General features: G+C 35.3%; 1 protein-coding gene across 6 annotated transcripts; it reads left to right on the top strand.

Moving 5' to 3' along the window:
- The first annotated feature begins 10472 nt into the window (after positions 1-10472).
- LOC147548602 (plant cysteine oxidase 5-like) lies at positions 10473-16017 on the top strand. 6 transcript variants are annotated; one of them, XM_086670843.1, is made up of 7 exons: positions 10473-10769; positions 11204-11281; positions 11456-11587; positions 14349-14512; positions 14673-14820; positions 15406-15609; positions 15711-16017. In XM_086670843.1, exons 3-7 carry the CDS (start codon positions 11488-11490, stop codon positions 15827-15829), a joined length of 735 nt encoding a protein of 244 aa, XP_086526969.1. In that variant the 5' UTR covers positions 10473-10769; positions 11204-11281; positions 11456-11487; the 3' UTR covers positions 15830-16017. The 6 variants fall into 6 exon arrangements, with proteins under 6 accessions (XP_086526969.1, XP_086526974.1, XP_086526970.1 ...); XM_086670845.1 differs by having other exon boundaries at positions 10674-10769; positions 11431-11587; XM_086670847.1 differs by lacking the exon at positions 10473-10769 and adding an exon at positions 10772-11013 and having other exon boundaries at positions 11431-11587.

Raw genomic sequence — 16017 nt, 5'->3', positions numbered from 1 at the left:
ATACGTGATAAGGTCTTGTACTTTCTATGTATAATACTTGATAGGGTCATGTACCCGGGTGTAAGACTGTGATAGTACTTGAATGATAGGGAGTAAGCAGGATTATGTGAGAGAACGGGGCTCTATGAAAGAACAAAACCTTACGAGAGAGAAAGTGGTTTGGATGTTTAGACCTCAGTTATGAGATGATAATCGACAGTAACGTCAGACGAATATTGGATGTATTAGTTCAGAGCCAGATGATCTGTATCCTTCTTGGTTCAATCAATTTATAGTGTCTTGGGTCGACTGTTACCCGATGATGAGTTGTCGTCTTTAATGTGGTAACACCTGGAGCTGTCACCATATATACGGATATTGTAACTCCTTAACGGGTATATCCGGGATATTGTCATCGACACTAACGTCTCCTCAACAGGTATATGGAGGGAGGTCCGCTGAGGAGGTGAGGACTGACCTCTTTATCTAGGGTGGATGTGCTTGCGTATTTTAACGTTCCTTCGCGGTGGTCGAAGATAAATGTGTCGGACCCATTAACTCATGGGTTTGGTCACCGTGTAAGCCCATTAATTGAGGATTTTCAGGGACGCTTCTGGTGACGTATTTTTGTCTATACATGGAGAAAATAAGAAGAAGATCTTTTTTTTTAGGATTGAAGGTTGTCAGTCGGAAGGTTACCAGCCGATGATGACCTTCGACCGAAATACTTTTTCGGCCCCAAGAGTACTTTAAAGTGAAACTTTTTTTGGGCTCTGGGACCAAAACGAACAGTCAGAAACTTGTGGAGGCCAAAACGACAACGTGGTCACACATTGGGGGCCAAAAAGGAATTGGCCCAAAAGATAATAACAACCCTAACACTGACATTTGTAATGGTACTTATTTACAACCCAAAATAAAATTATATGTTTGTCTCGTCAATCTTACAAAATATCTATGTGGTCTTTCGAATTTTTTCCACTATTTTTTCCTTTTAAAATTTTTTTATTTTTTCGGTGAGGAAAATAAAGCCCAATTTTTTGGAGCCTAATTATTTTTCGCAAAATTATGTCAATGTGGTTAAGTAAAAAATTTGTCCAAACTCTCTTCATGAACGTTCTCTCCGCCTATCCGCAACATGTGTCCCACCTATTTTTTTTTCTCCCCTTCAGCCACTTATCTGCACATAGCTCTTACTAGAGTTGGCTTAGAGTCACCTCGTCGCTTGTCTCTGGGCTAGCATAATGTTGAAGGTGTCTAAGAAACTCATGCCGACCACCCATATCAGGGTTATGTGACAAAGTTACGTCTGGTCCACCTCTTTGATGTTTTCGTCAAGTGTTAACCTATATGCATTCTCGGTCAATCTCTTGACTTCTTTACTTGGTGAAAGTTGACCAATAATTGGCTCATCAATCTTTAAGTTGAAAAATGATATTGGTAATTATATAAAAAAAAACCAACAACACTTGGTTGGAGTAGTAAGATGTGTAGTCTCCCACCCTCTAGGTCAGGGTTCGAGCCACGCTACGAATACAAAAAGAATATTAACAAAAATAACAGTTACAAGAATACATTATAAACAACAATATATTAAGAACAAAATATTTTTGAATTTTTTTTATTGAAAAAACTTCAAGAAACGCAAAAAGAATATAAAGACAGCGAAAAAATCTTTCAAAGAAAAAACAGTAAAATAACGGTAATCTTGTAAAAAACGGCGAAAAACAATGAGTTATTTTCCTAATAGCCCCCAAATTTGTGATCGGCTTCCTGCCTAACCCCCTACTTGTCAAAATACCATGATGGCTCCCTTTTTTCAGATTCCGTTATAACACTGTTACCTAGTCATCACCTCTCTCATCCAACTCATCGCCTCTCTCTGCCACCTCATCGTCTTCACCTGCGAAGGTCGCCAACCGGCTATCCGGCCAACGACCTTCAAAAACAAAAAAAAACAAATTTTCCCTCTCTCCTCTCTGTCTATCTATATAGTTGTCTCTCTCTTCATCATCACCTACTTCTCTGATAACTCCATTTCTATCTACTTAACAACCGTGACACCATCCTTACACTTTCTCCTACCAAGAGGATTTTTATGTACAAGTACTCTAATCAAATTTCTTTAGCTAGTGGTGAGGATTACTTGTTTTGTTGTCAAAGGTTGGGGTTAGGGTTTTCAAGGGGAAGGAAATTTGGTGTGAGCAAGCTCCATTTTAACTTAGATTCAGACACCCCACCCATTTAGCTCAACTAGAAAACCCAGAAAAAAAAAACTCACCAATTTTTTTTGTTCATCTTGTGTTTCTGAGAAATGGGGTTTGTTTGGGTTGGTCGGGTTGGATTTGTTTCATTATAGGTTACTGTCTGATTTCTTTGATTATAGATCTGGGGTTAGTGTTTGTTTTATTTTCGGACTAAGGATGAATTTTTAAAGCAAGGATTTTCGAGATCTGGGTTGTGGTGGTGACTCCTGTGAAATACAATACCGGTATAAGGAAGATGGGAAAAGACTTTTTTTCTACAATTTTTGTTTTGGTACATGAGATCTTTGTTGTTGTATCACATTAGGTTGGAATGTTTATGTTCTGTTGGGTATGAGGAAAGAACTTCTGTTGCCTTCTAATTTGGTTTTAATCTTTTATTTATTTGCCTGCTAAAATATATTAATCTTCATGATTGTTAAATTAAGTTTTTGAAAGGGGAATTTGGCCAAAACTCCCTAAGAAATTATGACTTTGTTTAAAAAAGATACATCAAAGTTTTTTTGACTTCACCTCCCTGGTGGCAATTATGTAATTTTCTATTTTAGTGAAAAGACCAACCTAACCATAGTCTAAGAAAATACCCCGTGCAAATACCTTGCACTGCCTTGCAAACAGTTTGCACTGCCTTGCAAATACCTTGCAGAGCCTTGCAAACACCTTGCATGGTTTTCGCAAACACCTTGGATAACCTTGCAAACAGCTTGCAGAGTTTTGCAAACACTTTGCAGAGCCTTGCGAACACCTTGCATGACTTTTGCGAACACCTTGCATGACATTTGCAAACAACTTGGAGACCCTTGCAAATAGCTTGAAGAGAGACTTGCAAACACCTTGCATGATTTTTGCAAACACTTTGGATAGCCTTGCAATGAGCTTGCAGTGCCTTGCAAACAACTTGCACAACCTTGCTATAACCTTGCAAACACCTTGCTAATAGTTTGCAAATTACTTTTTGTATTGATTAAACATTACCTTTGTTATAAATTATTATATTCTGAATGTTGTATCAAAAAACTAGCTAAAACCCCTACAAAATCATAATAGTCATTGTATAAGCTCTAGCACCATCTTTTTATATTTCTTCGAAAAACTTTCAAAGCTTTCATGAAATTATCAATTTGAACATAAGCACTTATCATGATTGTCCAAGAATAAACATTCTCAGGGGCATTTCATCAAACAACTTTATAACTATTTCAACCAACCCAAATCTTTTATAACTAACTAACATTGCATTCCAAGCAACAAGATCTCTTTCAAGCATTTTACGAACACAATCCTTGCATCAACTATACTTCCACAACTTCCATATAAATCCAACAAATAAGTTTGAACATAAACATCAAAACATCATAACTAACATGGAGACCTAACAAACAACAATTGACAAGACCTAACAAACATTTTTACCAAATATGGAGACAACGTTTAATATAGTGTGTGGATAAGAGCAAGATTGGGATATAATGTTGGGGTCCCTCCTTATATAAAAAGGATTCCAAATTCGAATAGGATTTCCCTTATTCCTTGTTTGGGGAAAAAATAGAAACTTCTATTTTTTCAAGCATAAAAAGGAATTCCTATTTCTATTGGTAAACCTCCTTATTTGTCTTTATAAATAGGGAATGAAAGGGATGGAATTATTCATACTTTCAGGTTAGAGGGTATCATACTTTCAAGTCAGAAAGTATCCTCCCAGTTGGGAGAGTTACAAGAGAATCCTCTCAGATATATCTTCTCAGGTTAGAGAGAGAGATAGAAGAGATGAAACAACTTCTAGAACAAAGAGAAGTCAGAGTAAGAGAGATTTCTGAAGTGGTTCTTTCAAGAGAGATTGAAAGAGAAGAATATTGGTTTGAAGAAAAAAAGATTATTAATCTTATGAAGCAATTTAGTTTGTGGTTATCTTCTTCAGCCTTTAGTAATCTAGGATTTGTCCAAATTCTAAGGAGTAAGAGATTTCTATTTCTTTGTTTCTTTGTTTCTTTGTTCAGTTTATCCACCATAGTGTTGGTGAAGAGTTGTTATTTAAGAGTGTTTCTACACATCTTGAAGAGTCGATTAATCCTTATTTGTTTAGGGAAGAATTGGTTAATCCCCTATTGTTTTAGGGAAGAATTGGTTAATCCTTTATTTGTTTAGGGAAGAATTGTTATCCAAGAGTGTTTCTACACATCTTGAACAATTGGTTTATCCACCATAGGTTTGGTGAAGAATTGTGTAACCCATTATTTAATCATAGTGGAAGATTTCTAGACTAGGTCCCGTGGTTTTTTACCTTCTATCTTGGAGGGGTTTTTTTGCCACGTTAAATAATCTTGGTGTCTCTACTTTTACTTTCGCATCGTTTATCTTCATATTCCTGAACAAGTTAATTAGGTTATTTTTCCTAACAAGTGGTATCAGAGCAAGGTTGAATTTATTGTTCAGAAATATGGAAGTGAATACTAATCGAACGATTAGTTTAGATGGAGAAAACTACTTGATGTGGAAAGCAAAAATAGAAGATTTGTTATACTGCAAAGACCAAGCTGCACCCATTGAAAATCACGGTACCAAACTGATGAAGATAGATGAAGAAGACTGGAAGGTATTAGATCGTAAGGTTGTTGTATTTATTCGACAATGGGTAGAACCCAGTGTTTTTCATCATGTATCGACGGAGACTTCCGCTTTTAGTCTATGGACGAAATTAGAAGAATTATATGATCAGAAGACAGCTGCCAAAAAGGCTTACTTGTTCAGAAAGCTAGGAAAATTACAATATAAAGATGGAACCTCAATTGCTCAAGACTTGAATAAGATGAAAAGTCTAGTAAATCAGCTTTCTGCAATTAAGTTAGTTTTGGATGATGAGTTGCAGGCCTTACTTCTTCTAAATCCTTTACCAGATAGTTGGGAGACATTGGTGGTGTCTCTTAGCAATTCTGCTCCTGATGGCATAATACGTATGAATCACGTAGCAGGTAGTTTGTTGAATGAAGAAACAAGAAGGAAATCATCGTCAGACGAGTCTCATTCAGAGGCACTTGTTACAGAAAGACGGGGGAGAGGTAAAAGTAGAAAACCTCATAACCGTGATAAGTCAAGGGGGAGATCAAAACCAAAAGAAAGAAGTTAGATGTTTTGGTTGTGGAAAAATGGGTCATTACAAGAGTGATTGCAGGAAACCAAAGAAGGAAAATAAAAAGGATGTTGAAAAACAAGATAATGTTGCGGCAGTTGCCTCAGGTGATGACATTATCTTACTCTCAGGTTGTGGAGACACTTGCTTAAGTATGACTGAGTCAGAACCAGAAACAACATGGTTGGTTGACTCAGGTGCTTCGTATCATGCTATTTCATGTAAGGATTTCTTTAACTCTTACAGAACTGGTGACCTTGGCAAAGTCAGGATGGGAAACTTAGGTTTCTCAAAAATCGTAGGAATTGGAGAAGTGAAAATTGAGACGAGCACAGGGAGTACATTGATTCTAAAGAATGTAAGGCATATACCAGATCTCCGATATAACCTAATCTCTACCGGAGTATTAGATGATGAAGGGTACTACATTCACTTTGGTGATGGAAAGTGGAAGCTCACAAAAGGGTCAATGGTGTAGCAAGGGGGAAGAAGTGTTGTACTTTATACAGGACTCAAGTAAAACTGTGTAAAGGAGACTTGAATGCAGTTAAAAAAGATTCTTCCACTGATCTTTGGCACAGAAGACTCGGGCACATGAGCGAGAAGGGACTTCAAATCCTTGCTAAATGACAAGACTTACCGAACATAAAAGGTATAAATTTAAACACTTGTTCTTCTTGTTTAGTGGGAAAGCAACATAGAGTTTCCTTTCAAAGGAATGCATCTGAAAGAAAATCTAGTGTTTTGGAGCTCGTTTATTCTGACGTTTGTGGACCTTTAAAGGTCAAAACACTTGGTGGTGCTTTGTATTTCGTTACTTTTATAGATGATGCCTCCAGGAAAGTATGGGCATATGCCATAAAGACCAAAGATCAGGTACTTACAGTTTTCAAGAATTTCCACAACATGGTAGAACGAGAGACAGGAAATCATTGAAGTGCATTTGCACTGACAATGGAGGAGAATACATCGGGTCGTTTGAAGAGTATTGCGAAACCCATGGTATTCGACATGAACAGACAGTTCCCAAAACTCCACAACAAAATGGTGTAGCAGAACGCATGAATCGCACTATTGTGGAGAGGATCAGATGTATGCTCTCAGAAGCTAAGTTGCCTAAAAGTTTCTGGGGTGAAGCAATGCGTACTGCATGTTATCTGATTAATTTATCACCTTCAGCACCATTAGATGGAGATGTAGCTGAGAGAGTGTGGGCTGGGAAAGAAGTCAGTTATGAACATTTAAGGGTGTTGTTGCAGGGCTTTTTTGCATATACCGAAAGATCAAAGAGCAAAGCTTGATGATAAAGCCAAGCAATGCATCTTTTTAGGGTATGTAGATGGGAAATTCGGATACAGGTTATGGGATCCAGTCGATAAGAAGATTATTAGAAGTAGAGATGTGGTCTTTTTTGAAAATAAAACTGTTGAGGACTTCGAGAAAGTTGAGAAGCATGAGAATCATAGTAATGATCTCATTAATCTAGATCCACATATCTCTTCTAAGGTTATGCATGATAATGCGGGTGAAGAACAAAATCATGAAGATGAAGCTCATGAAGATGTTCCTATGGGTGATGATGTTGAGCAAGGAATGGAGGTTCAACATGAACCACCAGCTGAATTGAGAAGATCGACTAGAGAGAGCACCATCTACCAAGTATCCTCCACACGAGTATGTGATGGTTACAGATAGTGGAGAACCACAGTGTTATGAAGAAGCCATAGATGATGGACACAAGGAGTGGTTGAAAGCTATGCAAGATGAGATTGAATCATTGCATAAGAACAACACTTTTAAGTTGGTTGAAAAATCTAAGAATAAGAAAATTCTTAAAAATAAGTGGGTTTTCAAAATCAAAACCGAAGAAAGAAATTCACAACCACGGTATAAGGCACGCATAGTGGTGAAAGGATTTGGGCAAAAGAAGGGTACTGATTTTGATGAGATTTTCTCCCCGGTGGTGAAGATGTCCTCTATACGGTTAGTATTGGGATTGGCTGCAAGTATGAACCTAGAAATTGAGCAACTAGATGTCAAGACCGCTTTCCTTCATGGTGACTTGGAGGGAGATATGTATATGGAACAACCAACAGGGTTTGAAGTTAAAGGTAAGGAACACTTGGTTTGCAAGTTAGAGAAGAGTTTATATGGGTTAAAACAAGCACCAAGACAGTGGTATAAAAAGTTCGAATCGTTCATGAAGGATCAAGGGTATCACAGGACGGCTTCAGATCATTGTGTTTTCGTTCATAAATTTCCTGATGGAGATTTGATTATTCTTCTGCTTTATGTTGATGATATGTTGATTGTTGGTCAGGATGCTAATAAAATTAGCAGGTTAAAGAAGGAACTAAACAAGTATTTCGATATGAAAGACTTGGGTCCAGCAAAACAAATTCTTGGCATGCATATCTCTCGTGATAGAAAAGCTGGAAAACTTTGGCTACCACAAGAAAGATACATTGAGAAGGTTCTATAAAGGTTCAATATGGACAAGACAAAACCAGTGAGTTGTCCATTAGCGAGTCACTTCAAGTTGACTCGTGATCAGTGCCCATCAACTAGAAGTGAGAAAGAAGACATGGAGTAAATTCCTTATGCTTCAGCTGTAGGAAGCTTGATGCATGCAATGCTGTGTATGAGACCGGACATTGCATTTGCAGTTGGAGTTGTAAGCAGATTTCTTGCCAATCCAGGCAAAGAGCATCGGTTAGCAGTGAAGTGGATTCTGAAGTATCTTAGAGGTACGTCTAAAGCTCGTATATGTTTTGCTAATGATAAGCCAGTATTAGTCGGTTACACAGATGCAGTCATGGCAGGAGATATAGACTCCAAAAGGTCCACATGAGGCTACCTATTTACATTTTCAGGGGGAACAATGTCATGGCAATCTAAATTACAAAAGTGTGTAGCTTTATCTACTACAGAGGCAGAATATATTGCCATTACAGAATGTTGCAAGGAGATGTTATGGATGAAGAGACTGTTAGAAGAACTTAGTATGAAACAAGATAATTATGTTATTTATTGCGACAGTCAGAGTGCCATCCACCTCAGTAAGAATTCTAGTTTCCATTCCATGCCCAAGCATATAAATGTGAGATACCAGTGGATCCAAGATGTTCTTGAAGAAAAGGTGTTGAAGATCGAGAAAATCCATACTGACGACAATGGTTCAGATATGATGACAAAACCATTACCCAAAGGCAAACATGAGCTATGTAGCAGTGTTGCAGGTTTTGGGATGGTATGTCCCTCTTCATAAGTCGGGAGGGGGAGTTTGTTGGGTCCCTCCTTATATAAAAAAGATTCCTAATTGGAATAGAATTTCCCTTATTCCTTGTTTGGGGAAAAAATATAAACTTCTATTTTTTCAAGCCTAAAAAGGAATTCCTATTTCCATTGGTAAACCTCCTTATTTGTCATTATAAATAGGGAATGAAAGGGATGGAATTATTCATACTTTCAGGTTAGAGAGTGTCATACTTTCAAGTCAGAAAGTATCCTCCCAGTTGAGAGCTCCCAGTTGGGAGAGTTACAAGAGAATCCTCTCAGATATATCTTCTCAGGTTAAAGGGAGAGATAAGAGAGATGAAACAACTTCCAAAACAAAGAGAAGTCAGAGTAAGAGAGATTTCTGAAGTGGGAGATTGAAAGAGAAGAATATTGGTTTGAAGAAAAGAAGATTATTAATCTTGTGAAGCAATTTAGTTTGTGGTTATCTTCTTCAGCCTTTAGTAATCTAGGATTTGTTCAAATCCTAAGGAGTAAGAGATTTCTATTTCTTTGTTTCTTTGTTCAGTTTATCCACCATAGTTTTGGTGAAGAGTTGTTATTCAAGAGTGTTTCTACACATCTTGAAGAGTCGGTTAATCCTCTATTTGTTTTGGGAAGAATTGGTTAATCCCTTATTGTTTTAGGGAAGAATTGGGTAATCCTCTATTTGTTTAGGGAAGAATTGTTATCCAAGAGTGATCTACACATCTTGAACAATTGGTTTATCCACCATAGGTTTGGTGAAGAATTGTGTAACCCATTATTTAATCATAGTGGAAGATTTCTGGACTAGGTCCCGTGGTTTTTTACCTTCTATCTTGGAGGGGTTTTTTGCCACGTTAAATAATCTTGGTGTCTCTACTTTTACTTTTGCATCGTTTATATTCATATTCCTGAACAAGTCAATTAGGTTATTTTTCCTAACATATAAAAGTCGCGTATTTGTTATTTATTTGTCCTCTTGGCGATTTTACACTATATGGCCTAAACAACCATTAAGAAAATATAATGATTTTTTTGCCATTATCAATCATTTTATGGTCCAATCTGTCATTGTCCTAAAAAAAAAATCTCTTTTGGATTTATGTTTCAAGTCTGAATTGAGAATCTCATTCTTATATTTAATAATAGAGATTTTCTATTTTTTTTTCTTTGTCCAAATGCAAATCTCAAAATTGATTTGTTAACTTTAGGTGGCAACTTCATTTTTGGTTTTTTTTACCTTACCCCTCTCAATTATAATTGGTAACTGTAATTACTCCTCAAGAATTTGTAATTGAGTTTACCCCCTTACACATACTATTTTATAAAATACTATGGTTATCGTTGAAGTAAAGGAACCGGAATCGTAAATTAAATAATCTAGGAACAAAATAAGTCTTTAAGAATAATTTTCTTGACTAAACCTAACATTAAAGTAATGTAGTTATATTAATGTATAATTATTCTTGACAGTCATATTGTTTTCTACACTTCAAACATTGTCTTAGCGTTGTTAATAAAAGTAGTAAACCCAAAGGGTTAACCTCAATTATAAATTATTGAGGGGATGTCCCCTTAATTCTCTTAGAATTGAGGGGGTAAAGTATAAAAACCCTAAATTAGATACATTAAAACTTGATATCTTTTCATAAAAAAAAACTTGGTATCTTTTGGTCTAAATTATTAAAATGGAGTTGAATAATTAGGGAATATATTTTAAGAAAACACTCTAGAACTAAAGTGTTCTCGTGACATATTAATTACTACAGTGCTATCTTGGAGATTTAAATTGAGTTTTGCATTAAAAAAGTTTTAAATAAATTGTGGTACTCAGATTTTATAAGATTTAGTGTTGCATCAGAGGGCTTACTCGAGTTCACAACTGATCTGAATCTGAATGTGAATCTGCTTTAATTAGAGAATCCTAAACTTGAAATGGGATGGATCCCCTCGCTAAGATCCTCTATCTTTAATTTTTATAACCATTTCCAGAAAAAAAAAAAAAAAAAAAAATTTATAACCACCCAAAGACTCTCTCTCACCTCTCTCTCTCTCTCTCTAAAAGACTGAAAACCAACACCCCCTTCCCCCGTCTTTGCACCTTCCGGTATCTTAATCCTTATCCTCCGCTCCCCCAGGTACGCAAACCTCTGTTTCTCACTCTAATTATCCCTTCGTCTTTGCCCTAACCCTTAGTTTCGGTTTCAATTTCCAATTCCCACTTCGATTTGTTCTTCTTTTGAGTTAATCTCTATGAGCTAAGATTTCTAGCGCTCTAGGGTTTTCTTATTTATCATATACTTGATTTTCAATTACTTCAAATTTCATTTATATTGGGCGTTTATCAAGTTTAGGATTACTCAATTTGTAATAGATCAAAAGGTATTGACTTTCTAGTCAAAAGAAATGTTGAAGTTGTTGAATTGAAGTGAAGTAGATGTTCAGATTGGAAAAATGCATTGATTTGATTTAGATGTTTATGATTATCTATGAATCTTCATCTACTAATAAATTTTCCTGTTTATAATTCATTGTTGATTTTTAATTTAATTTCATGTTTTCTCATTATTAGGTATTGCTGGATAAATGATTGAATTTCTGATTCGTAACGGGTGGAATCAATAGGAAGTGAGTCTGTGATTCATATCAGGTAATAAGTTCTAGTTAAGAGGAGCAAGGATAATATTAAATGCACTATAAAAGGTTTTACGGTTTTGTAATTTGACTTGGATTATAGTTGTAACTTATTACTACAACTAGTCCACATCAATAAGTTTCTTACTCGAGGGCGACTATCAGATTTACTACTTCTCTTTTATCGAAGTTTGTTGGGCCAGCTGCAATTTTCTATACGCTATGCCCGCCATCCAGAAGCTATATGAGGCTTGCAAAGTATCATTTTCTCCTAATGGACCGGTATCTGAGGAAGCTCTCGAGAAAGTTCGAGCTATGTTAGGTAGATAATATTAACTTTTTTTCTCAATTATTGATTTTTCAATGTGAGAAAATGATTTTTTGGTTTATATTTGAACTTAAAATATAAATACTCGGTGCTTATTTGGTTCATCTGTGAATTTTGAACTTGTCATTTGCGTTTCCAAATGCTTGTTAATTAATATGAATTTTTCCAGATTCTATATATCATGCAAGGAAAGAATTACGATTTTATAGATACTTGAACGTTGAATATGAAATACTGAGTGTTTTATTTTGTTTCATGTTTAAATTGCAAACTTCTGTTTTTCTTGTTGAAATGTGTAAGCTACCTGATAGAAGAAAACTAATGCATTATATTTCCAAGTATAATTAGTTGCTTTGTGTAAAACCACTTGTATTTCGGATGAAATCGAGTTATAGCTGGGCGAACACTTCTTTTGAACACTAAACAGAGAAAAGCAATGACCTGTTTAGAGGGTTCAGAATTTTCTGTTTCATACTTGGTAAGAAAGCACTCTTTAGTTGTTAAGTGTTAAGTCGTACGTACACGTTAAAAATTGAGTATATAGTTTTAGCCTTGTTCTTGTTCACCGAAATTTCCCGAAACGTTTCCTAAATTTAGATTAGGTGCACGAAATCATGCTTACAACTATTTCCTGCATAATTTCCACAGACATGGAGGTTTTGACCGAAATTGTTGGAAATTTCGAAATTTCCACCTACATGATGGAAATTTCCACCGACGTAATGGAAATCTAGCAAAAAATCCGGAGAAATTAAACTGAAAACATTTTTGTTCCTTCATCTTTTTCATCTTCATTTCTCATAGATATCACTTGATTTTTATGTTATGTTCTTGATATTTTTTAAATCTATTTGAATGATATACCCCCTGACATAACTACCTAAATTAATTTTAGCTTAGTAACACCTCTGATATAATTGTGTAATTGACGATACCTTCTCAAACTTACAGAGTTTGTTAACTATTAACTATTATCAGTAAAAATGTTATCTTTTGAGTTATATTTTCAAGAAGTTATTCAATTTACTCCCGGACGTAACCCTGTAATTTTTAATACCTCTCAAGCTAATAGATTTTGTTAATCCGTTAAATATATATATATATATATATATATATATATATATATATATATATATATCATTTTTATGCTTCATTATGGTTTAATAATCTTGTTATATACAATTGCATCGTATTTCTATCATTTCCATATATTTGTAAAATTTCCACACTAACTGAAATATTTCTACGAAACATTTCCATATTATGGTTTAATAATCTTGTTATATACAATTGCATCGTATTTCTATCATTTCCATATATTTGTAAAATTTCCACACTAACTGAAATATTTCTACGAAACATTTCCATTCCGGGGCTGACCGAAATTTCCACGGAAACCGAAATTTTATTCCTTGGCCAGTACATGCAAGATGTACATATAACATGTGATATTATACCCATTGAAGTGACTCAACTATACAATAAACGGACACGGCGAGAAATATTTTGAGAAGAGTATCAAACTTCCTTTCCTGATACTTAAACATTTATGCCTACTGGATAGTGTTGCTATACATCTATGGCAGGGGATTGGGATTTTGGGCTAGCCGATCCCGAGCGGATCCCATCCTCAACTGCTTAGTTATACTTGTACAGTTATACATCACACTTACACTCAGTTAATCATGGCATTCATAAATACAAGTGTTCTGATGAGTTAGAATCAACGAACTCTAATAAAAGGTTATTGATGTAGGATGGAAGCTCACAACTGTTAAAGCTACGTTGAACAAACAAGTCTTCATTGGCTGACTGTAATATTAGGAATCTATGTTTTGTTATCTGTAGAGTTTAGTTTATCTGCCTAAGAAATGAAGAGAAGGTTCGTTATTTATTATGAACCAATAAATATTTGAAATATCAATCTGCTGACTCAAATCCATCATACTCGGATGTAGTGGTCTAGATGTTGGAACCTCTGCTGATTTTTGGGTGCATCAGTTTTAGGGCTAACAACTTATTGACAGACTATGTGTTGCTAGGACTAAAGTCTGAAATAAACAGGATAGAAATGTAACACGATCAGAGATGGGAGATGATTAAATGGCCATGGTTTTGAATATTTCTCTCTTAGTTCTGTCAATTAAGTAAAGTTAGTTAGATGAATGGTATAGCTGAAACACAATGAAACAGACCCCTTGCTAAATTCATGGGTATTGTACTGTTATTTGATGGTCTATCTTTTTCTAATTTTTTATTTTGAATAGGATATAACAGTTATGCTCGTGGAAACCTAATGACTTTGTTTTACTAATATTATCTAGTTTTACTCTTTTTGATCTTTGGCATTATCTTTTCAGAGTAAACCTACAATAAATAATGTATTGAGATCTATAGTTTCGTAACAACTAAATCGGCGAGTCACAGACTTTTCTCTTTATACAAACCTCTTTTACTTTGTTAATTACAGTTGAGTGTAGTTTAAGCTGATTCAAATATTTCTTTTGGTCCTTGTATTCAATGGACTTTCAAATATCTTTCAAATTGATAACATGAATATAAATCTCTCTCTCACAATGCTTTCTTTTGTATTGAACTATTGCATAAGTCTTGTTTTAAATAAACTCAAGAACTTGAAATGTATATGTAACTTTGTAAGAGTAGATGCACCATATACTCACTTTAAACGATGCATTATTCTTCCATTTAGTAAACATGCTGCTATTTCTAATATTTTGGGGCAATGCCTTTTCAGATAAGATGAAACCATCTGATGTGGGTCTCCAGCAGGAGGCACAATCGGTACGGACTTGGAAGAATTCCATGAATGGTACAAATGGAAAGAAAGGACGTAATGGAAGTCAACAGTACCTTCCTCCAATAAAATATCTCCATTTACATGAGTGTGACAGCTTCTCTGTAAGAATCATTTTATCCCCACTTATTCATTAGGTTGTTCCACTTCAGGTCTTCGGGTCTTGCATTTGCCAATTGGTTCAAGTAGGGCAAAAATCATTCGATTTTCGGGTTTTCATGAAATTGTTAATGTGTTCAAGGTTCTTGTAAACTGTTTTTTCAGATAGGGATATTCTGTATGCCGCCCTCATCAATCATTCCTCTTCATAATCATCCTGGAATGACAGTCTTGAGCAAGCTTTTGTATGGAACACTTCATGTAAAATCATATGACTGGCTTGAGTTACCTGAACTGGCTGATACATCAACAGGTGCATCCTATTCCTAAAACTGTATTATCTGTATACGCTTTCTCTCTATTTGTATTCATTCATGTTCAACTCTCCTATCATAACTTCTACTGGGTCGTCTTGAGAAAGTTTTGTCAGGGACAATGCCACAAGAATTAGTGTTCCATAAAAAATAAGAGAACGAAATAGAGAATCAAATCGAGTAAAGAAGTAACAAATCTTGTTGGGAACCTATAATAATCTTTACTAGGCATAGCTATGAGCCGACATTTATGTTGTCCAAAATTTTCCGGAAAAAAATGTGGGGCTATAAAAATTGTTGTTTATTCATCTTGTTATGTATAATTACATGTTGAACAACTAATTCCTCATTCCTCAAAATCTGTATACCTCTGTTAGTTTTATCTTATTTTTTATTATCTCGTCCATCCAGCACCTTAAAGTAAAACCAATAAATCGTATAAATGACTAAGAGGTCAATTTTTCTTAATTCATCTGAGCGTTATTTCTTTGCGTTCATCTTTCTCTCTCTCTCTCTCTCTCTCTCTGTTTTTTTTTTTCTTTCTATTTTTACTTATTTAGAATTTCCTTGTGGTGTCAACACAGCAAGGCTCACGAGGCTAGTCAGAGATGATGAAATGTCAGCACCCTGTGGTACGACAGTCTTATATCCAACAAGCGGTGGCAACATCCATTCATTCAAAGCTCTGACTCCTTGTGCACTGTTCGACATTCTATCACCACCGTATTCTTCAGAAGATGGACGACATTGCTCTTATTTTCGAAAATCTCCAATAAAGGATCTACCAGGTCATTATTTCTCACCATATCTATAATAATTAAAACCTTCGTTTCTTTCCTTGTCTAAAATCTAGAAACTCATAATCATTTTTTTTGCTTCTGACTTTTAGGAATAGTTGACTCAAGTGGAATAAATGCCTCTGAAGTGGCTTGGTTAGAAGAGTTTCAGCCACCAGACAGCTTTGTGGTTCGCAGAGGTGTGTATAATGGTCCAACTATTAGAGTTTGAGGTTTTTCCATCTTGGGTGTATCATAACATTATTGGCAGATGGAATCTATATTAGTTTAGAACACATTGAGGGTAAATACTGGAAATATGCTTATAATAACTATTGCTATCGAGATGTAAGTTAGGAATTTGGTTTAGGTACATATGTATTGATAGAGTTTGCCAGATTAATTGCCTTGAGTTTTTCA

Source organism: Eschscholzia californica, unplaced genomic scaffold, assembly GCF_041429995.1.
Source record: "Eschscholzia californica isolate CP2 unplaced genomic scaffold, dmEscCali1.0.p SCAF_3, whole genome shotgun sequence".
Classification (NCBI taxonomy): domain Eukaryota; kingdom Viridiplantae; phylum Streptophyta; class Magnoliopsida; order Ranunculales; family Papaveraceae; genus Eschscholzia; species Eschscholzia californica.
The sequence above is the reverse complement of the archived record's forward strand: the minus strand, read 5'-3'. Positions and strand labels throughout refer to the sequence as shown.

What these genes read in the sequence shown, in the direction of transcription:
- LOC147548602 (XM_086670843.1), top strand. Translation starts at nt 11,488, where the DNA reads ATGCCCGCCATCCAGAAGCTATATGAGGCTTGCAAAGTATCATTTTCT. An exon ending in ATGAGTGTGACAGCTTCTCT is followed by an intron (nt 14,513 to 14,672) that starts GTAAGAATCATT and finishes CTGTTTTTTCAG; the next exon opens with ATAGGGATATTCTGTATGCC. An exon ending in TCCAATAAAGGATCTACCAG is followed by an intron (nt 15,610 to 15,710) that starts GTCATTATTTCT and finishes TCTGACTTTTAG; the next exon opens with GAATAGTTGACTCAAGTGGA.